Source organism: Psittacula echo (genome assembly GCF_963264785.1).
Source record: "Psittacula echo genome assembly, chromosome: 3".
NCBI lineage: Eukaryota > Metazoa > Chordata > Aves > Psittaciformes > Psittacidae > Psittacula > Psittacula echo.
The window spans coordinates 108,507,354-108,530,305 of record NC_137736.1 but is presented as its reverse complement, the minus strand read 5'-3'; the positions used below and the strand labels follow the sequence as shown (position 1 = coordinate 108,530,305).

Below are 22,952 nucleotides of genomic sequence, written 5' to 3'. Positions count from 1 at the left end.
ATCTGAGTTCCAGCCACACTGATCGTGCTATGAGCAGGAGGTAGAACTAGGCAACTTCCAGAGGTGATGTCTGATTAGCATTCTTCTGTGATTCTGTCTTGCCCTGTCTTCAGCTGACACTCTGGAAGGACCCAGGTTGCTTACAGATGCCATGTCAGACTTTCTAGTCCAATGCAGAAGTCTTAGATATTCTAGGGCATCTAAAATAAGCTGAAGGCCAGGCAGAGAACACCGAAGTATATGTAATGGCACTGGACAGCTATGTTGGCAACTGAGTCATGCCCCATCTGCTTAATTTGTCCTCTCACGTTGTCCTCTGCTCAGATCAGTAAGCAGGAATAGAATACTCCTGAAACACAGTGCTGGAGTTGACTTTATGAAAATCTGGATTTCTTTATAATAATAATAATTGGAGGAAGAAGAGTTACCCATTATAGAATCATAGAATAGTTAGGGTTGGAAAGGTCCTTAAGATCATATAGTTCCAACGCCCCTGCCATGGGCTCCAGTCCCCTGATCATCCTCGTGGCCCTCTTCTGGATTTGTTCCAACAGTTCCATGTCCTTTTTATGTTGAGGACACCAGAACTGCACACAATACTCCAAGTGAGGTCTCATGAGAGCAGAGTAGAGGGGCAGGATCACCTCCTTTGACCTGCTGGTCATGCCCCTCTTGATGCAGCCCAGGATACAGTTGGCTTTCTGGGCTGCGAGCGCACACTGAAGCCGCCTCATGTTCATTTTTTCATCGACCAACACCCCCAAGTCCTTCTCTGCAGGGCTGCTCTGAATCTCTTCTCTGCCCAACCTGTAACTGTGCCTGGGATTGCTCCGACCCAGATGTAGGACCTCGCACTTGGCATGGTTAAACTTCATCAGGTTGGCATCAGCCCACCTCACAAGCGTGTCGAGGTCCCTCTGGATGGCATCCCTTCCCTCCGGCGTGTCAACTGAACCACACAGCTTGGTGTCATCGGCAAACTTGCTGAGGGCGCACTCAATCCCACTGTCCATGTCACCGACAAAGATGTTGAACAAGACCGGCCCCAACACCAATCCCTGAGGGACACCACTCGTTACCGGTCTCCAGCCGGACATCGAGCCATTGACCACAACTCTTTGTGTGCGGCCATCCAACCAGTTCTTTATCCACCGAGTGGTCCACCCATCTAATTGATGTCTCTCCAATTTAGAGACAAGGATGTCGTGTGGGACAGTGTCGAACGCTTTGCACAGGTCCGGGTAGATGGCATCAACTGCTCTACCCCTGTCCTTAGGCCCATCATAGAAGGCCACCAAATTGGTCAGGCAGGATTCCCCTTAGTGAAGCCATGCTGACTGTCACCAAGCCCCTTGTTGTTTTTCATGTGCCTTAGCATGCCTTCCAGGAGAATCTGCTCCAAGATTTTGCAGAAGATAGAGTGGATAAAGTATTCACTCAGGGATGAGTGACTCAGATCAGCTGTCATCTCTTTATACAGAGTTTCAAATTATCATGCCTCATCTCCTTTGGTACTTGCCTTTCAATTTTACCTATCTGAGGACTGCATGTTTCACTTTTTCATGATGAAGTTATTCATCATGCAACACATTCTGGACTCATTAGGCCTGAGAGAAAATGTGACACCACAGCCTTTTTGTCACGTCACTGTGTGAGAAACATGATCTCCTGTTCCTGCTATGGTTTCATCAATAATCCATTTTACAGTGAAATGTTTCATGGGTTTGGGTTTTTTTATATTTGTATTGAGTATTTTATGAAGACAATGCCTAGATGGATAAAGACATTTAGTTAGTAAATCACACCGAGAGTTGCCAGTGTTTGCGTGATCAGTGTCTGCAATGATCATTCAGAACTGATTTTTTAGAGATCTCTAGATTTGTGTTTAATCGTAGAGAACAACAAAGTATAAGAAGCGCTGACAGTAAGGCATCCTTACTTTTATCTCAGAGGACGTAATTGTTGTATCCATTGCATAAAAGGAGAACTGAGAGAAAAAGAGGAAACAGGAACAACAAGTTTTCTATTAATGTATTAGGGACATTTTTCAAGGTGATGAGAGACGTATGATTTGGACATACAATGTATATACACAATGTGCTGCATGTTCTCTGTAATAACACATTAATTCTAACAAAAGACCAGCAGGTACTTACACACCATTCCATATGAAAATCTGACTAATTCTATGCTTCTGAAAGCAATGGCTTTACATCTTTCAGTACTGTATTACTCATGGAACTAGAACTGAATCTGTAGGAGTATTACATTTTTAATACACTTTTATTGAGATCTTATTTTAAGTAAGGTTAATAAAAATTAACTAAAAAATGAAATTGCATAGCAATACCCCAAACCACTCATGTTTTTGGCTTATATTCAACACTTCAATGATTCTAGGTGGTAGGAGAAAAGTGAAGCATACAGAGGAGGTGATAGCCATAGTTTATCAGAAATTATGGGTAGCAGAAGGGAGTAAGAAAAGAAAAAATCTTTCAGCAGGGCCTGTTGTGATAGATGAGTGCTGATGGTTTTAAACCAAAAGAGGGGAGATTCAGGCTGGATGTGAGGAAAAAATTCTTTACAAAGAGGGTGATGAAACACTAGCACAGGTTGCCCAGAGAGGTGGTGGATGCACCATCCCTGGACACATCCAAGACCAGAGTGGATGTGGTTTTGGGGAACCTGATCTGGTTGAAGGTGTCCCTGCTCACTGCAGGGGGGGTTGAACTAGATGACCTTTGAAGGTCCCTTCGAACCCAAACTGTTCTATGATTCTATGACGATCTTACAACTATTTTCTTTCTTTACATCACATCTCTCCGAATTAATCTACATTCCATAACAACAGAATTAATAAATAACTGTCAATTTTCTGGCAATATGCAGATACATACATTAGATCAATCAATTCATGCTGTTTGAGAAAGGTTTTTCCTGTTCTTACTATGAGAAACGTGAAAAACCCTTTTTTTAACAAGATACCCTGTGAAATAGATTCAGCAAATCGAGAAGATAAATGTTCAGCTAGAAGGGATCAGGCTAGGCCTGGTGCAAGTCAGGTCACACTTTGGTTCTTTCAAATACTTTCTTTTTTTTTCTTTTTTTAATTAAATTATTAAAACTGCTCTGTCTACCAAGGTACTGAGAAGGAAAGAGCAGAAGTGCCACTATTGAGACGCGGCAATTCATTTTCAAAGATGACTGCCTTTGTACCAAGGAAATCAGTAGATAACGTTTCCTCTAAACCTACAGTATCTTCATCACATGAAAGTATTTTTCTGTAATTGTGCATAAATAATTAACAATTATATATAAATTAACAGTATGTATTTGTGAGTCTTCTAGATATATTGCTGCATATTGTTTGCAGGTTTGGACAATAATTCAAATACACTTAAAGCACTTTCTAATTATTATTTGAAACATTACTCACACTATAAAACCTCACAGCTTAGAACTGAATCTGTGGAAGGCAGCCACTGATAGAGATCTAACCTTGCCTCACTTACCCAGAACTGCTTCTTTTGCTGTAAAACAAAATATGACTGTTTAGCACCTTTTCACCTTTTGCAATACACTTCTCAGAAATAAAGTCATGCTTTGGAGGAGCTTTAGAGAAGAACTGAATTGAGTAAAGCTGTGTCAGGATGCACATGTCCAGCAAGAGTATAGTGTACTGCAGAGTTCAGCTTTCTGTCCTAACCATCTTCAAATAGAATCTGTATCGGGTTTTATGCTTTAAAATTGTTGCCTTAGGTTAGGATATTATGGCTTCTATAACCCTTTCTGTGCTTGGTGGGCAGTTAAAAGCAATACTTCGTGTCTGCCAAACGAATCAATAAGCAAATCCTATAGAACTTTATGGTATGCATCTCTCGCATCAGCTACCATGCAGATTTTAGGAAGTACCAGAATACATTTCTTAGCGTATCAATCATCCACCACCTAATGTCATTTTAACATAAGATCTGGAAGGAAAAAAAAAATAAAAATCCTCATGCTGTTTCTTTTGAGAATTACTGCTGGAATATACTTAACATTTACGGGAGCAGGCATGGTAAGACAGGTTCCTGCTGGAAAGGAAGCAGCTCAGCACCTCTCGCTCCCATGAATAGTCTGTGAAATGCATTTATTAAAAATTTATTAAAAACGTTTATTAAAAAGGAGTCTTAACTGCTTTGACCATTCTCTGTAGTTCTAATTCTGACCACAGATTTAGATGATGACTATCAAATCGACACACAAATTTATGTGATGTGAATTTTTAATTGATCAGGTTGCAGAAAGGGTAGTATTAAGGGTTTGTTTTATATCCGCTTACCAAGTCAATACTGAAGAACAGGATGTTTTACTGAATTTAGGATTTGGTAATACATAAAGACTGTCTTGCAGATAATTATTTTCATTTTTGGAGTACGAGATCAAACTGCAAATATTCTTGTAGCTTTTTGAAACTCTTCTAAGAACATGATCTGTAACAATTGTTAGATATGTGGCACTAAACTGACATTTGCTATGAAGAGCTGGGGGTCCTGCTCTTACATGGGATGTTTGTAATTTTAAGCATTTAAGCCTCCCTAATCATAAGGGATGATGCGGCAAGGACTTTTATAATTAGATTTTATTTAAAAAAAAAAAAAAGATATGATAGACTCACACTGATCTGAATCTCAGCAGTTTCAACAACAAGAACAGGAATGTTTGTCTTGATCAGTTCATCAGGGATTTCCTAAATTCCCTGGAAACCCAGTTTGAAAGCATGACTCCAGGCACAGTTTTGAACAACAAATCTGATCTTGTAAATAGACTTACCCAATTCCAATACTTACAAGGCCACTCTCCTTAGAATATCTGGGTTCTTCATGATCCTTAACATACTTAAATGTGTCATTAAATTATTAAGACCACAATTCAAATGATTAGCAATTTATATAGAAAGCTGAAGAAAACTGATGTAATTAATCCATTATTCTGTTGTGCTTTGCAGGTCCTAAAATGGTAGAATTCCATGGTCAGCAATTTCAGATCAACTCAAAGGACGGCAAACCACTTTTTACAGTGGATGAAAATGAGGTTGTAATTGGCACAGATAAACTTCGAGTCACAGGTTTGTAACAGTTTGAGAAATGCCCAAATTATAGCCACAAGAAAAACACAATAAAAAATACCATTTTTAAATACATCATTGTGTGAATGCAGGTTCTGGTTTTACCTCATTAGGGAATAGAAGTCTGAAGATATTCTAACCTTTGTCAATAAATAATCAGTAAGAACTTTTAAAAGCAAAATTATGATACATATCACAGTAAAATAATATATATGTATATTTTATTTTAGTGATCAGTGCTTTTTTTTTTTCTGAATTATTGAATGTTTCCAATGCACACTCTTAACTGAGGCTGAAAAAATTCTAGATAATACAAATTGAGTTGTACTGGGTTTTATTTGTGAAAACATTTTTAGATTCTCTCTGATATTTTTATATGATTTTATCTTTCAAAGTGAAAGCCACTGTATTTCTGCTTTGTGTGTAGACATATGTGACAGAATGGTATTTATAATATATTTTAAATGCCATTTGTCAAAGACAAGTTTGTCTTAGGCTATTTCTTCAAATCACCAAAGTACTCATTTACAAAACAAGATGTCAGTTATCACATGAAAAGCTGTTTCCTTTCATATGACCTGATAAAGTCAACATTCATTTTCCAGTATAAGGTTGCATTAATGCAGATATATCAAGGTGTGATTTCTCCTTAAGCAGAAGAATCCATCAAGGGGAATAACAAGAAATATTCTGTAACTTGTTTTTAATTACATTTTTAATATTTTTAACCTGAGTGCAACTATCATGATTAACTTTTGCTAATTATTGGTCCCCTGAAATCTTGAGGTCTTAATTTGAATTGATACATTCATATTATTTCACTGTGCAAAACTACAAATGTAGTAACTATACAATTAGTGTTTCAAAGCCAAAGTTAAGTTATAATAAATGCGTTAATAAATTCTGCTTACGCCTGAAGGTCTTAAGTTTTTTACTATTTAACCTAATTGAAATTACAAGTGTGTTTAACCAGGAAACAATATCAAATAATTATTGTTTGCCCAAGGGATGCTAAACTTTATATAAAAAAGCGTGTTTAACAAAGATATGAAAACCAGCATAATTGTTAACTGATTTGGAAAAGTCTATCTCTACTCAAAGTAAGTAAAAATAATTCATACATGATTTTAAATTGTTATGCTAAAATATGTATTCTGACTTGTCCAATATTAGTCTTTACATTGCAAGGGTAATTGTTTACTTTAGCAGATACTGTAGAAAGACGCGTTGCCTGTTTCTTTTTTACACTGTAGTTCTAGTTAAAAGCAAATCCATTAAAATCAGTGAGGCTATTTCAGTGTAAAATTAATAGGAGTGAGAGGAGATTCATACCTACTTTGCTTCAGATTAATTTATTAAAATTGTGATTTAAATGATACTATTAGCATGAAGGATGAATTAGTAATACTTTGCATACTGAGATTTTTTTTTAAACATTTTAGATAAAGAACAAGATCAATATGAAATAAATTTTGAAAAGCTCATATCATAAGAAACAGAATTCGTCAGGCTTAAAGTACACAAAGAAAATCTTGCAATATTTTATGTACAATATAGGGGACTATTTGATTTTAGTTTTAGTTTGATTTTATTTATGTGAATTATGAAAAGCTCAGTAATAATTTGTAAGAAAACTCGAAAGGCTTCAACTATAATATAATATAGCAGAGAGCAAATGTCTCTGATTTAGGATCCTTCAGGAAAAATTAAAAAGTCTAAGAATAAGGTAGTACAATCCAACCCCTCAGGAATTGTAATTTTCCAACAATTTGGTATGTTTGACCTCATGCTATTTCAGTTAGATTTTTTCTGGCCCATATGATAGAATGAAACAGCAGCAGATCCTCTCTTTGTTCTCCTAACAAGGGCAAACGCCTGGGGAAAGCCATGAGCAGCATGGACGAAGCCTTGGGTGGCATGGTTTAGTGTGAAGTGTCCCTGCCCATGGCAGGGGGGTTGGAACTGGATGATCTTAAGGTCCTTTCCAACCCTAACTATTCTATGATTCTAAGGTGTCTCAGGTACCTCACAGGGTCACAGGTGTTGATGCTCAAGTTTAGACAAGTGAATTGAACCTGAAGTCAACACAGTCAGTGCAGGCTACAGCATGAAGGAGGCACCTAGACCTGGCATGGGGAGAGCTACTCCTGCTGGCCAAATACAGTCGTCTGCTTTAGGATGAGCTCGACGGCTCACTCATCTTCCTTGAATATACTGGCTGAGTTCATATGCTAAAACATGATCATCCAGCAGTATTTGAAGCACCTTAGGATATCGCTTTATCTACAAGAGACACTTCATTTGATCATGGCAGCCGAAGGCCAGGCATGATGAACAAGGGCATTTTGAATACAGGACCCAAGTTAGTAGGCCAGGTCTCCTGGGGGCTGGTAGAGCTGATCTGACGAAGAAGAGGAAGAGTGGTTTTGGTAGGAGGCTTGTCAGGCTGGTCAAGGTTTCTTTAAACTAGATGTGTTGGGGGAGGGGGGCATCGTTCCATCCCAACACACCCAGTCAGTTGCCAGCACCTACAATAAATGCTCGGAGCGATGCAGAGATATTCCAGCCGCTCCAGCCAATGAGCTGGCTTCATTTGGAACTCGGCTCAGATGCCTCTATACAAACGCCCATAGCATGGGAAACAAACAAGAGGAATTAGAAATGTGTGCACGACTGCGGGAGTATGATATAGTAGGCATCACAGAAACATGGTGGGATGGCTCCTACGACTGGAGTGTTGAAATGGAAGGTTACAGGCTCTTCAGAAAAGACAGGCCTGGCAGGTGGGGAGGGGGAGTTGCTATTTATGTTAGGGATAGGCTGGAGAGTATGGAACTCTGGGGACGGGTGAGCAGTCGACAGAGAGTTTGTGGGTCAAGGTTAAAGGGAGAGCAGTGATGGGGGACATTACTGTGGGGATCTGTTACAGACCACCTGATCAAGAGGAATCTGTGGATGAAGTGCTCTATAGGCAGATAGGAACAGCCTGACGTTCACAGGCCCTTGTTCTCATGGGGGACTTCAACCACCCTGACATCTGTTGGAGTGAAGGTACGGCCTGGCACAAGCAATCCAGGAGGTTCCTCGATTGTGTGGAAGACAACTTCCTTCTGCAAATAATAGAGGAGCCGACAAGGAGAGGTGCCATGCTTGACCTCGTGCTCACCAACAGGGAAGGGCTGGTTGGAAATGTGACGCTCCAGGGCAGCCTTGGTTGCAGTGACCATGAGATGGTGGAATTCGAGATCCTCGGGACAGTGAGAAGAGCGTGCAGCAAGCTCACTGCTCTGGACTTCAAGAGAGCAGACTTTGGCCTCTTCAGGAACCTGCTGAGTAAGGTTCTATGGGATATAGCCCTAGAGGGCAGGGGGGCCCAAGACTCTTGGTTGTTATTCGAGGATCACCTGCTCCAAGCTCAGGAGTGCTGCATCCCAACCAGAAGAAAGTGCAGCAGAAGGGCCAGGAGACCTCCTTGGATGGATAAGGAGCTGCTGAGGAAAATTCAAAGGAAAAAAGAGGCTTATAGAAGGTGGAAGCAGGGACAGGCGGCCTGGGAAGAATACAGGGATGCTGTCCGGGAAGCTAGGGACCAGGTGAGGAAGGCTAAGGCCCAGTTAGAATTGAACTTGGCTAGGGATGTTAAGGATAACAGGAAGGGATTCTATAGGTACGTAGCGAGTAAAAGACAGACTAGGGACAACGTAGGCCCCCTTCGGAAGATATTGGGAGAACTGGCTACCCAGGATTTGGAGAAGGCTGAGGTTCTTAATGACTTCTTTGCCTCGTGAGAATGAGGACCCTAGGCCCACTGTAGGAGAGGATCTGGTTCGAGACCATCTTAAAAACCTAAACGTACGCAAGTCCATGGGACCTGACAACATCCATCCGCGGGTCCTGAAGGAGCTGGCGAATGAAGTTGCTAAGCCACTGGCCAGCATATTTGAAAAATCATGGCAGTCAGGTGAAGTTCCCGATGACTGGAAAAAGGGAAATATAACCCCCATTTTCAAGAAGGGGAAAATGGATGACCCAGGGAATTACAGACCAGTCAGTCTCACCTCTGTGCCTGGCAAAATCTTGGAGCAGATTCTCCTGGAAGACATGCTAAGGCACATGAAAAACAAGGAGGTGGTTGGTGACAGCCAGCATGGCTTCACTAAGGGGAAATCCTGCCTGACCAATTTGGTGGCCTTCTATGATGGGGCTACGAAACTGATGGACAGGGGCAGAGCAGTTGATGTCATCTACCTGGACTTGTGCAAAGCCTTTGACACTGTCCCACACGACATCCTTGTCTCTAAATTGGAGAGACATCAATTTGATGGGTGGACCACTCGGTGGATAAAGAACTGGCTGGATGGCCGCACACAAAGAGTTGTGGTCAATGGCTCGATGTCCGGCTGGAGACCGGTAACGAGTGGTGTCCCTCAGGGATCGGTGTTGGGACCGGTCTTGTTCAACATCTTTGTCGGTGACATGGACAGTGGGATTGAGTGCGCCCTCAGCAAGTTTGCCGATGACACCAAGCTGTGTGGTTCGGTTGATACGCCGGAGGGAAGGGATGCCATCCAGAGGGACCTCGACACGCTTGTGAGGTGGGCTGATGCCAACCTGATGAAGTTTAACCATGCCAAGTGCGAGGTCCTACACCTGGGTCGGAGCAATCCCAGGCACAGCTACAGGTTGGGCAGAGAAGAGATTCAGAGCAGCCCTGCAGAGAAGGACTTGGGGGTGTTGGTCGATGAGAAAATGAACATGAGCCGGCTTCAGTGTGCGCTCGCAGCCCAGAAAGCCAACCGTATCCTGGGCTGCATCCAGAGAAGCGTGACCAGCAGGTCAAAGGAGGTGATCCTGCCCCTCTACTCTGCTCTCCTGAGACCTCACTTGGAGTGTTGTGTGCAGTTCTGGTGTCCTCATCATAAAAAGGACATAGAACTGTTGGAACAAGTCCAGAGGAGGGCCACGAGGATGATCAGGGGACTGGAGCACCTCCTGTATGGAGACAGGCTGAGAAAGTTGGGGCTGTTCAGCCTGGAGAAGAGAAGGCTACGTGGAGACCTCATAGCAGCCTTCCAGTATCTGAAGGGGGCCTACAAGGATGCTGGGGAGGGGCTCTTCTTTACGGACTGTAGTGACAGGACAAGGGGTAATGGGTTCAAACTTAAACAGGGGAAGTTTAGATTGGATATAAGGAAGAAATTCTTTACTGAGAGGGTGGTGAGGCACTGGAATTGGTTGCCCAGGGAAGTTGTGAATGCTCCATCCTTGGTGGTGTTCAAGGCCAGGTTGGATGAGGCCTTGGGTGATACGGTTTAGTGTGGGGTGTCCCTGCCCATGGCAGGGGGGTTAGAACTAGATGATCTCAAGGTCCTTTCCAACCTTAACTATTCTATGATTCTATGATTCTATGATTCTATTTTAGAATACAGTAGGTACATATGATTAGGTAACTGAATTCTGCCTCTACGTCATCTGTGACACCTACATCATAGAGATCATAGGAATTTTAAGTGTGTGAGAGTGAATCTCAGCTCAACTCTTCATGACAATTAATTACTCCGATTACAACCTTTTCAATATTCAGTAATGACCTGCATCTTTTGCAGACATTTATTACTCTGCTACGGAAGTATCGAACATCAACATTTTGTTCTGGTAGGGTTTTATACATTCAGTTGGCATTGGTGACAGTAAAACCCACCTTGTAAGAGTGTATTAGCTAGCAAATAAATTACTGCTTTATAACTAATAATATTGTCATGGCAGTAGGAGTGGAGTCACAGGACTAGCTGGAACCAGAATCTTCCTGCAGTAATGACTAGAGTCCGTGGCCATAGGAGTCCACTTTTTCACTCCCTTGCCTGCCCTTCAAACTTGCTACCTGGAAGGCTGTCTATAGAAGGGAGAAAATAGGCTCAAGCAGATAAAATTATATGCAATAAAATCCGTTCAGCAGATATAAAACCGTCTCAAGTACTGCACAAAAAACTTTTTAACAGGTACAAATTGTAATTTATATATAATGACTGTTGTATTGGGTAATATTTTGGTGGTGAGAAGGTAAGAAATTAATAGAATGTATTTGCTTAGCCTCCACTTTTCTTGAAGAAAAGGTGGCAGGGCAGAGGGGATTGGTATCTTTATGGAGAAGCATATTGTATTGCCCTTTCTCCAGTTTAATACTTGTCCTGCTTGTTTGTCTTTCGTAATGTCTTAAAGATTTGCTGAGAATTGTCAGTGATTTTCTAGTGCTCTGTTCTATGGAAAGAAAGGTTTACAGTTTGAGTAGTTAATGCTGAAATGCAACGTGAAGAAGTATGTTTGATTTAAACAGTTCTGCTCAGAAGGTAAGGTAAGTAGGGGACAATTTGAGGGTATGAGTAAACATTCTTTTAGACTTTGAAGATACGGATAGTCTGTGCTTGATAGGGTGTGTAGGGGGTATTAATGAAGCTTTCTGACTTGAGTCCTCTCATTAAGAAAATAAGTATCTTGAGCTTGTGTATTGTAGGATTAAATTCATAAGTAATAGTCTATAAAACAGTAAATGTAGTAATATTCATGCCATATTTGATGTTATTTCTTTACAGTTTAAAATATAAAGTAGGTAATGAAAATAAGAAATTATTTAGGGCAATTGAAAAAAAAAAAAAAAAATTTGCCGTGAGATTGTTTTAGGGGTTTTAGTGTCATACTTAATTTTTCTCACAGGAAGGCAAGGTTTTACTCTTACTTAGAGGTGAAAGCTTAAAATATGCAGATAAGCCTTTTCATTCCCTATTACACTACCACCACCACCCCCTCACTAGTGCATTAATGCTGATATTTCCCAGTGGCTTTCTTCCGTTATGAATATTTAGGTCTGTAACATTCACAAAGATTTTGTGGAAATTTAATTCTCTCTATTGACTCTAATGGAAGCTGCACTTTAACAATCTTACTACTTATTTTGTTGTCTCAAGTAGTTTAAAATTTCTCTGCCTTCACACTTTTTGGATTTCATTTTAAAATTTACACAAGAATTTTTACATTACTCATGTATTGGGTTGTTCTAATCGATGCTGTAATAGTATAGCTGTACTGTAGCTATATTTTAATTGTCTTATTAACTGTTAATATATGATTACTTATCTTAATTTTTAGTATCAAGATGGCCATATAAATCACTGTTGCTGTTTTCTTTCCATTTGAACTTTGTATTTTTCTTTGTTTTTTGCAGGGCCTGAAGGAGCACTTTTTGAACATTCTGTAGAAACACCACTTGTGAAAGCAGAAGCCTTTAAACAGCTTAGGTAAGAATTAATACATAAAAACATAAATCTAATAAGTAAACATTGTTTGCTATAGATATTCATATTTTTTCTGAACATGGCATTTTCAACAGCATTTGCAGAACTGTAATATAAAACAAATTACTGTTTTAAATGAAAATTATACATTGCTCTGCAATTTTGAAAGATATTTTGAATGCTTTATTGTTGGTGGTGAATATTTAAAGCTCATAATATACTGTGGAAAGTTTTTCAGGAAGCTTCTATTTTTCAGAGTTGAAAACCTTAGGTATGACTTTTTCTATTATGTTGCTATAGAAGTTGCTTGTCTGCAATAGGTCATTGGCCTATAATTAGTCAACATTTTTAGAAACTACTGTCAGCCTGAGGAAACACTAGTAAGAACACTTTAGAAATGTGCAATGCTCTGTATGACTGAAGAGAAGTTTGGGGTGAGAAAATCATTATAAACTACTTTGTATGTTTCAGAGCCCCTTAATTCAGGGATAGCATTTCTTTCTGCATTATTCTGTGTAATTTTGAGTATCCCAAATTAGCTTGTAATAAGTTGGTTATGATGAGGTAATAAACTCAGATTACGTTCTGTTCATGAACATGTTATGTTTCTTTTCAAAAGCCAGTTCAAAGAAAGGTTTGAAACGAAAGAGGATCTCTTTAACAACTATACTTCTGTGCTTTTATTCCTTGGCAGTTTGCTGCTTTCTGTCGTAATTTCTCTTCTTAGGTTTTTTTTTCTCCAATAGGGATAACTACTAGAGAGTAATGGAAGATGATTAAAGTTTTCAAAACCACTGTATCTTGGTGACTGAATTTTCAAATTGAGAATGGCAAATGAGAGGAAGACCGTTAAGATACTTCTTTTAATTTTCTCCTTGATATTTAAGATTTACTTACAGTAAGATATGTGTGCATTCAAAGATCAAATGAGCTCAAGACATCAGTTTTTACATGTTCTTGTCCACTTTCAAAAGTGTGTGTCTTCTACTGTGGTAGAATTTGGATGTGACAGACTTTGATCAATATGTAGGATTATGCATTGTAGCGAACATTGCCTGATTTTGTAGGGATTGGATTCATTATGTTGTAGATTTGTCATCTCTGCCATTATCTCAATTTTTATAAGGTAGGATGTTGAATTTTGTAGTTACAAAGACAAGAATCTCTGCAAATTTTCATAGGATACATATCAACTCTTCTGTGGTTATTACTTCACTTCAAATGCATCATCAATTTTTTAACAGGCTTAAATCTAATAGTTTTATCCTACATTCATTATGTTGTAGTCAATTTTAAGTTCTTATCTGCACTTCATTCAAAAACAATTACACTGTTTCAGACTATATACAACTATTATTATTATAAATTTTTCCCCGGTTTTGAAATAGGATATAATTTGAAGGAAATTCAAATTCATTGAGATTAATTCAAATTCATTGAGATTCATTCAAATAACTTGTAAAGTTCTACTGCATGGATGAGTGGCTTATCTCCCTAGTGACTTTTACCACAATTACAAACACGTTTGTATGTGTTAGCAGAGGTCACGTGTAATTTTTAAAATCTCATTCACTTCTGTCTTCAGTTAACTTAAAATAGTGGAAAGTACAGATTCTTCCAGAATTTACAGAAGTTTGCTAATAATTATAACATCAAAGAAACACCTACATAGCCACTTCAACACTGACACTTGCAACTGACCTTAGTATTTGACCTAAATCCTAAGAGCTGGCAAACACCTGTGCTAGAGGGCAAATTAGCTTAACCCTAAGAAAAATGCTGAATATTAGGACATGAAGCTGTGCAATGTATAAACCATTTCCTCATGTCCTGGCAGGCCCTTACCCAGTTCAAAACACCTTGTTCCTTTAATTTTATTTATTTATATTTTTCTCTGTCATAATTGGCATCAAGTCTGAAAGCAGAGGTGGCAGTGATGGCTTCTGGGGAGCATCAAGAAGCAAATGCATTTGTCTGCAGTGCTGATGCTAAGTTAAGACGTAGGCAGAAAGGAATTATTTATAAAACTCATGCTGGAAAAAGGTTACTTTCAAGGGTAATCTTAAATGCCATTGTAAACAAAATTCATGCATTCTGTTGTGAAAGAGCTCAAACACATTTACCAATGAATGGTTATTTTTTAATGCTTTACAAATATTCTGTTTCATTCCACGTTGTTATATACAAGAAACTACCTACTGAAAAACTTCAGTATGAAAATTTAAAATGCCATTTTAAGTATTACTTTTCTATCTTAAGTTGAATATGCTCCTTTTCCATATTAAGGTTGTGAGTACCAAGTTATAGGTAATATAACCTGTTTGCTCACCTCAAGCCTTATCGTCGCACTTTCACGGTCTATTAATCTTCTTCAATTTTTCCTCTATTTTTCCTTCAGTAGTTGTGCTGTACCATGTGAATATGATATGTTAGATGAATGTGATATGAAGCGCCATGATATGAAGCATTAAATATAGGGAATACTGCTTCAAGAAAACCCATCCACTTCAAATGTAGTTGCATGTTTCAAGGAGCTGATTGGAAAGCTGTTAATGCTTATAACTTTTCAGCTAGTGTCATATGAACAGAGGCCATATTCACTCTCTGTCATTCAGATTTAGGGCAGGATTGGAAACAAAGATGACATAAATGGCCTTCTGAATTACACATTTTGCTGGCTTTCCTGTCCAAATGCTGAATTTCAAGATAGACTGGTTTTCTGGGAACAAATAGATAAGTGTGTTAGAACATATCTTTTTACAGCTAAGTAATGGAGACAGAGCAATGCAATTATACTGCAGTCAGTAACTGTCTTTTCATTCTGTAATTTGAAGGAAACATATAGAGTCCTTTTCAGTCTAATAGATTGAATTCATGACTCACCCATAAAGAGATGTGCTTGCACTTACTTCCAACTGGTAGGAAGAATTACAACAACAAAACAGAAATTTCAAAAATGAAGCTTTCCTAGGTTTAAAATTACATTGCCTACTTTTTAATTCCTTTCCTGGATTTCTTGTATCTAAATAAGATACCTAGTTTCATTTACAAAATATAATACAAAGTAGGACCAACAGAGACCTGTACACGGGGTCTCACACATAATAAAATTCTGACAGACATCTCAATGGCATGCTTATAGTCAACCGGAGGATTTGGATATATCCAGGAAATAGCCTATGCAGAAACACAGCACTGAGGAGGTACCTCATTAGAATTAGCCAGTTGTCATTAATAAGAACAGAAATATGTCTGGACTCCTACTTCTGCCAGCAATTCAGTTGCCTCACATAGTCGAGTGCCTACACATCTTCCAGGTGCAGAGTTAGGCCATCAATCAGCATCCCCAGCTTGTTTTCCACCAAGCAGCTTTTCAGCCACTCTTCACCAAGCCTGTAGCAGTGCAGAGGTTTGTTGTGGCTCAGATCCAGGATCTGGCAATTTTTCTTGTTGAACCTCAACAAGCACCTATTTACTGAGTCACATCCTCTCTCCTGTAGCTGAACCAGATTTTCTGTATGGTCATGGGACTACAAGAGAGCAAGCAAGAGGAAGCACAAGTTACTCTTGTTTAGGGCATCCATCCAAGAGCAGGAGGATACCAGGGGTTTTCAGTTACAAAAGTAATCCTGGAAGAAGAACCAGATGAATGTCCTGGCCTCTAGCTTGTCTCCTCTTTATTTGTTCTGTTTCTTCCTGGATTATTTGGTTGTACAAAGGCTTGCATTCAACACAGGTATTGCCACAATCCAGCTCTTTACACCTGTCAAAGTGTTTCATAGTCTGGTAAATGAAGGTGATGGATACAGGTTTCATTTCCCTCTAGATGACAAGGGAACTGAACTGATGCTTCATAATTCCTGGCTGAATAGCAGTATCAATAGGATTGTGTTATCCCTGCCCATGGCAGGGGGGTTGGAACTAGATGATCTTAAGGTCCTTTCCAACCCTAACTATTCTATGATTCTATGATTCTATATGTAATATAGGTTGTACATATTATAATATTGATTATTTTTGATCAGGTCTCCAGGGGCTTCTATAGAATTTAGCTCCCACCTCTAACTAAATCACAGCAACGTTTTAATGGAAGATGGGTACCTTGCTTTCCAAATCAAGGAATTTAAATAGAATTATGGAAGCTCATATTTGGATACCTATCTTGTAACCCAAAATGTAGGTGGGAAAACTGTAACAGTAACTAATGGAACTAGCAGATGTGGAAAGAGATGTTTATAGAAATTTTCTAAAAGCCAGCTTCTCCAGAGGTTCCATGTTAGTTACTGGAAGTAGCCTCTTCTTGTATTATTGAGAGCTTCATGCCAGCACACATACCCTTTTATATCCTCAGTTATCAAATAACAATCTTGATGTGAAAATTAGTGTCTCAGTTTAGACGTTTTTGCAATCTGATGCTAACATAGTTTTCTGATAATTTATAGCACTTTAGAATACTATTTGGCATATTATTTTATTCCTTCTATATTTTATATCCTTGAAAGTTTTGTCATTTTGATACTGTTCACTTCTTGTGAACTACATGGCTAAGGCAAAACAATGAGCAAAATTCTTTAAATCTCGAAACAATGTTTCTGAGCTGAGTATTCAAGTTTCCCAAACTTACGGAAATGTGCTTACAAAAGTGACATCTTTCCATTTATTAACTAACTGCATACTATGCATAATTAATATAATGCTCATGAATGAGTACTAGCTTTGTTCTCATATTTGCCACATATGGATGTCTGACAGCCAGAAACTGTTTCTTCTGAGCACAAATCCTGTGAGAATTAACTCTTAGTACAGTCAGTTTGTGGTATTTTGCCAATTCTTCAACTGAGGGTTTACATCCAAGTTCAAAAGTGACCCACAGCTTTCCACCCTTCTTGGATTTGAATAGCACTGTAGCAGAAATGATGTCACTCTTCCAGAGAATCAATTTTTGTTAGAGTATCATTACAAATATATATATAAAATGTTATCCAAATGTGGGTGTATTGTGAAAAGACTTCAGTAATTCCCAGAAAAGTAGATGTTTTTTAAACAAACATATAATATTGGCATTCACTGAAACTTTAAATATATAATTTTAGAAGCATTGCTTCATATTTTAATAAAATGCGTACGTCCAGTGCTTAAAAGCATAAATATATATATTTCCTAGCTTGTGAACTACATGTTATAGAATATTGATAATTTGAGGGCATAATTATGTGTCTTCTAAGTATTTGGTTAAGGGAAATTACTGTACTGATGGATTGCTGGTAGACCTCCTTATCTGTATATTCAGAATAAATATGTCCCCTTTAATTTTTCCTTCTGTTATGTGGCATCAAATAACTCCATTTTCTTATGGCTTCTACTTTACTGTGATTCTTTATGAAGGCTTACTTTTATCCTTTCCATTTCCCACTGATAATATGATTTCCTTTTGCACTTGAAGTATTTGCTAGGGTTAAACTGTGTAATAAGACAGAGAGAAAGGCTGGAAACTGAAGTTGTGGGGGTATGTGGTTGCATGAGTAGCAATTATGAAGGAAATCTGGTAAGAGATGTATAGAAGCAACCAGGGTAAAAAACATTTGCTAAATCATTGCTTAATCATAGTTTTATTACTGATGCTTACATGCTAATTGCCTAAAAATACCATCTGACTAATTGGAGTACAGTGATTTTTATTTGTACTCATTATGAAAATCAAAAGCCCAGTCAGTCAGAGGAGAATGAATTATGTAACGGAGAAGTAAGTCGACAGTTATGATTCAGTATTTGTAAAGCATCTCTGCTCCCTGACTTGTGAGATATTTCTACTGCAATGTAATTTCATGAGCCCCGGCATTAATTTGCTAGATACAAATTTGCATTCATATACTTTATTTCATTCAAGTTAACTAAGAATACCATAAAATGTTTCTTTTGCAAGCTTAAAAATTTCTTTCCATTCATCTGATGGACTCAAATCTGTAAAAAAGCCATCATTTATAATGATCAGATGATACAGGATATCGTATTTATTACATTTTCAGAAGCAGTTCTGACTCAGGTATCTCAAAATATCTTATTAGCAAAGGCTTGGGTACTACTTCACTTACGGACTTCTTTTAAGCAGTGTGTTTACTTGAAAATATTAATCCTAAAGTGAAAAGCATTTTCCAAGCAGAATATGCTTTCTCTGTGTTGCATTACTGTCTATTTCTGTGCACCTATATTGTTGCAAAATCTTGTTCAGTGCAATTTAGTTTACAAACCATAACGCTTCACCTGCGGGGCATATATATCATTTTACATATGGACCATATGACTATAGGAAATAGATCTACCTCTGCAGATTAGATCATCCTGCCTTCTGTAATTCTGAATCTGATGTCTGTCGTGCTCTTACAGAGGTTTCCCTCCGGAGGTAGGAGGGACATTGGGTGACCAGTGGGAACAGGACTCAGGTCTCCTAGTGAGCCTGTTTCCACATGGGTGTGTTGTCAGTCAGAGCTGCTCTCCTGAATTCCTACAACACGTTTCTTGTTTCAAAGGACTGCTGGCGTTTGAAACCAGTGAGTGATAGATAGATACCTCAGGAGGAGAGGAAATCCATGCACTGATGTTAGTGGCCTTTTTGCAAGGTAAGATCTCCCTGAGAACACATGCAGGTTTCTGCTTGCTGTCAGAACGGACTTTCAGTTTAAGACAGTCAGGTAGCGGCTGATGCTTTTTCTAAAGCCTCAGGTTTTCAGAGATGTCACTTAACACATTAAGATCAATAGGAGTCATTTCTGCTGCTTGTATGGGACAGTCTTGTGTGAGACAGTCATATATCTGCAGTGCAGAGACCAAAGTTTTAATGATTTTCTACTCCAGCGCTGTTAAACTGGGTATCTGACAATGTCAGTCTGCTCAGTGAGGTTGCCAAGGGAACTTACCATCGGTGATTACAACATACTCCGCCAGAGAGCAAGCTGCCGTGAAAACTTCATTAATGATTGTCACAGTTACAAACACCTTGCAGATGACCACCTGTAGCCATAGTTGTAAGTCTATAATTGTGCTGTCACTGGTGTAAGACTTAACATTGAGCTGGGTAGAGTATCCCTTACATTATCTTTCACCTCATACCTCTCCGCACCTGTATCAGACAGGAAACAGGAGTCACCTACCATGAGGATGTGCACGTGGCAAATACCGGAAGAAGAAAGGGAAGCATTTCCTGATAACAGTAATTCTTCCCAGATATATTGTATATATGCACTCTTGCTACTCTCACTCTTTCCTCTCTGCCTGTGTGTGCAGTTACGATACCTCAGTTGTGAGGAATCTGATGAGAGTGTGGCATGTTCAGACACTGTACTAATGAATCACAAGAGGGGAACAGTGTAACCCAATTGTCAGCCAAGCCCTCTTCACTTGAGTGTTTCTTTTAATGCAGAACAAGTGGAAACTATGAGCAGCATGTACTGATCAATTCCAGTTACTTGATATTTTCCTATGCTTCTGCATATTAAAGAAAAAATTGGTTGAGATATAAAAAAAAAAAAAAAAAGGCTTGGCAAATTTAAACAAGGAATGTAATTTTATGAAAATACACATAATTAAAATACTAACCTGATTTTTTACAATAGTGATGCAAATAGTGTTATGAGAGTAAAATTTTATAATACAAGAAGTTATTATTTAGTACCATTAAAGTCATTTGGAAAAGATATCCATGCTTGGAACATCTGTGATGTGCCAGATTCAATCACATTCAGTGGGGCCTTGGCCATTTTTAATTACCTGGAGAGTCAGCACATCATAAAATCCTAAAATTGAGGTCATCACAGAGACCTCTTTCAAATTAGCTCTGCTTACCACTCTTTATCACAACTGTCAGTCCTGAGAGAAGCTTCTATTTTAATCATCCATCAGTTCTGATCTTTAGTCTTCCTTCCTTCAGGAGCTCTGCATTGAGTGACAGTGGACAAACAGGCAAAAATACCTCAATATTTAAGATGGATAGAGAACTAGTAAATACATAACTACACCGTAATAATCATATCTTCTGTGTTTTTTAATAGGTTATAGATGTTTTAAATTACCTTTTATAGTCTTCTGAAAATACTGTTAAAATTGGGCACTGGTTTATTCTCTTTCTAAGAGAACATGTAAATGCATTTGTCTTAGTACTTTGAATATTTCTTTTATATTGCTTACATGAACTAGTTCTGTTAACCAAAACCTTGGGAGCTGGAAACATCTGTTTTTCAAATCTGGCTTTGTAATTGTGCTTCTGCACAGAGATCACCCGTAAGCCATAAGCCGTGTTAGTGCCTGGTATGCATATGCTAAGCAATTCCCTTGAACCCAGAATCTCTTAACTGAGTTTTACTGTCATCTGTTCCCACTCAGATTTAGAACATAAATACAGAACAGATTTGGAACACAGACTATCACAAGAAATAAAAAGAAATTATGAGAAATTTTTAAATTTAAATTAAAGGAAAATATGCTGAAGAACATGCCAGCTGACATCTTCAAGAGCAGCAAATACTCCCAGCATTTAAGACTGCCACCCAAAAGGAATGGACTGCCTCATGGATCTGCCCTTCGTCCTTTATCATTTTTAACATAAAGCAAAATAAGCTGGGAAAAAAAAAAAAAAACTTCTTTAAAAATCAGCCACACTTTCTATATGTATGGAGTAGGGTTTAAAGATAAAAATCCCCTCATCTGTATCTGCCTAACTCTTTGGCTGATCCTAAATGATTTATTCACTGTTCGTGCATGTGATTTAGCTGATAATTCAGCGCACACTTGTGGTTACCATTTTGCTCTTACATATTCAGGCTGAATTCATACATCAGAGTCCAGACCTAGAAGATCATCTCAGATGCTCATCCAGATTTAGAATTCCCCTCTCTTCAAGCAGAAACACCCATTCATTCTTCCATTCATTCATTCGTTCACAGAAGTGTGAAGGGATCCTCCCACAAGCCACCCACACAGATGCATTTTCAGAGAGACTGATGCACATGGAGCATGGCCCCTGGGGTTTACAGCTGCTCAGGCAGATAGTTCACATGGAATTGATTCAACTCATTTAGACATCTAGTGTAGCTATCGATCTCAAATCTCATCACCTCTTGGTGGAAGGCAGCAAGCACCATTAGAGCGTATTACATTTTTATCCTAACAAAGACATTGAAACTATGTAAGACTAATTATGCCCTAGCAGTGCCTATTTCTCTCTGTTCATTTTGAAGGGTGCACAGGGGATCACCTGTATTCCTTGCTATAGTCAACTATGTTTTTTTTAGAGGAGTCATGCACTTATTGTGCCATATTTGGTTTCTCTGAAGAAATAACAATTCATCATAGGAAATAAGGCCATGCACTGTGCTGGGAAATAAAATCCCGGAGTAAAGCTCTTCCACTTATAACCCTATATTCCATAAATTCATCAAAAATGTTAATCATAGTTTATATAACCTTGTAACTAAGATTAGCAAATGCTGCCAATTAATGGCTCTTGTTTGATATCAGGCACAAGGTAATGAGTCCTTCCAAGCTAATAATTAGCTTGGAGGCCCTGGCCGTGCTAGAAGTTTGTCTTTTCAGGAAAGTCGTAACACCATCATATTTACCTAAAAGAAGTGTCTTTTCTTTCTAAATTGCAAATAAATGTAGTTGTCTTATACTCACTAAAGACTTTGAGAATTTCAAATACAGTCTTAATGTTTCCATTGCTACCAATTTCTGGACCTCTTCTTTCTTCAAAACCTTCTGTATATCTTCTACATCAAATTCAGATTTTTTTTTATACTAATCTCATTAACTGTGCATCTGCCTCCAATGCTTGTATTTACATTTATATTTGTTATCTTCTACAGCTGTTCCATTGACTCCAGCAATTCTTGTTCTGAGGGTTTTTCTGGTTTCTGTACTGCTCTGGACTGTTCATCTCCAATATCTTTCTGTAATTTACTTTGTTCTTCAAGCTTGCAAATCTGCAACTTTGTAGGTGGAAAACAGCACAATCTCTCATTTCTTCAAATCTGGGGTCATCAAATTGCCCACAGCCTGAAGCACAAGAGAGGATGAAAGTCTTATATTGTTTGTCCTCGTCACTAGAGGAACACAATCTAATTTGTTTTCTTGGGTTCTTCAGTTCTGATAGTGCAGTACTTAAAGTTTAGGAACCCTGATTCTTCAGTAGAGCAAGTAACAGACTTGACTCCATATCCAAGCTGTTAAGAGTTGTAAGATTTTAATAAGTTCATGGATAAAATAATTTAAATATAGGATTAAACATGGATAAATTTGATCTGTGGACAAATGAATTTATCCATAGAATCTGATTATTATTTTATTTCTACCCAATGATTGGCTAGCGTAAATCTCACAGAGTAAGAATCCATTACTGCAGTGACTCAAGATTCTGTAAGGCCATCTTTCAGCTTTAGAAAATGCATTCCCAATAGGTGAGCTGCGCTTAGTTGAGCCTAGTGAGTATTTGTGATCTGTCTTCTTGGTTTTTCCATTCCATCACGAAGTGGCTTTTCATTAAATATTGACTCCATTGATAG

General features: G+C 38.4%; 1 protein-coding gene across 1 annotated transcript in view; it reads left to right on the top strand.

The window, feature by feature from the left end:
• SGCG (sarcoglycan gamma) overlaps window positions 1-22,952 on the top strand; it is a gene marked incomplete at both ends in the record, with an annotated part of 68,416 nt that overhangs the window by 34,485 nt on the left and 10,979 nt on the right. Inside the window, 2 exons of the mRNA XM_080613167.1 lie at window positions 4,991-5,110; window positions 12,330-12,402. Coding sequence (XP_080469293.1) covers window positions 4,991-5,110; window positions 12,330-12,402 — 193 coding nt within the window. The remainder of the gene's footprint in view (window positions 1-4,990; window positions 5,111-12,329; window positions 12,403-22,952) is intronic.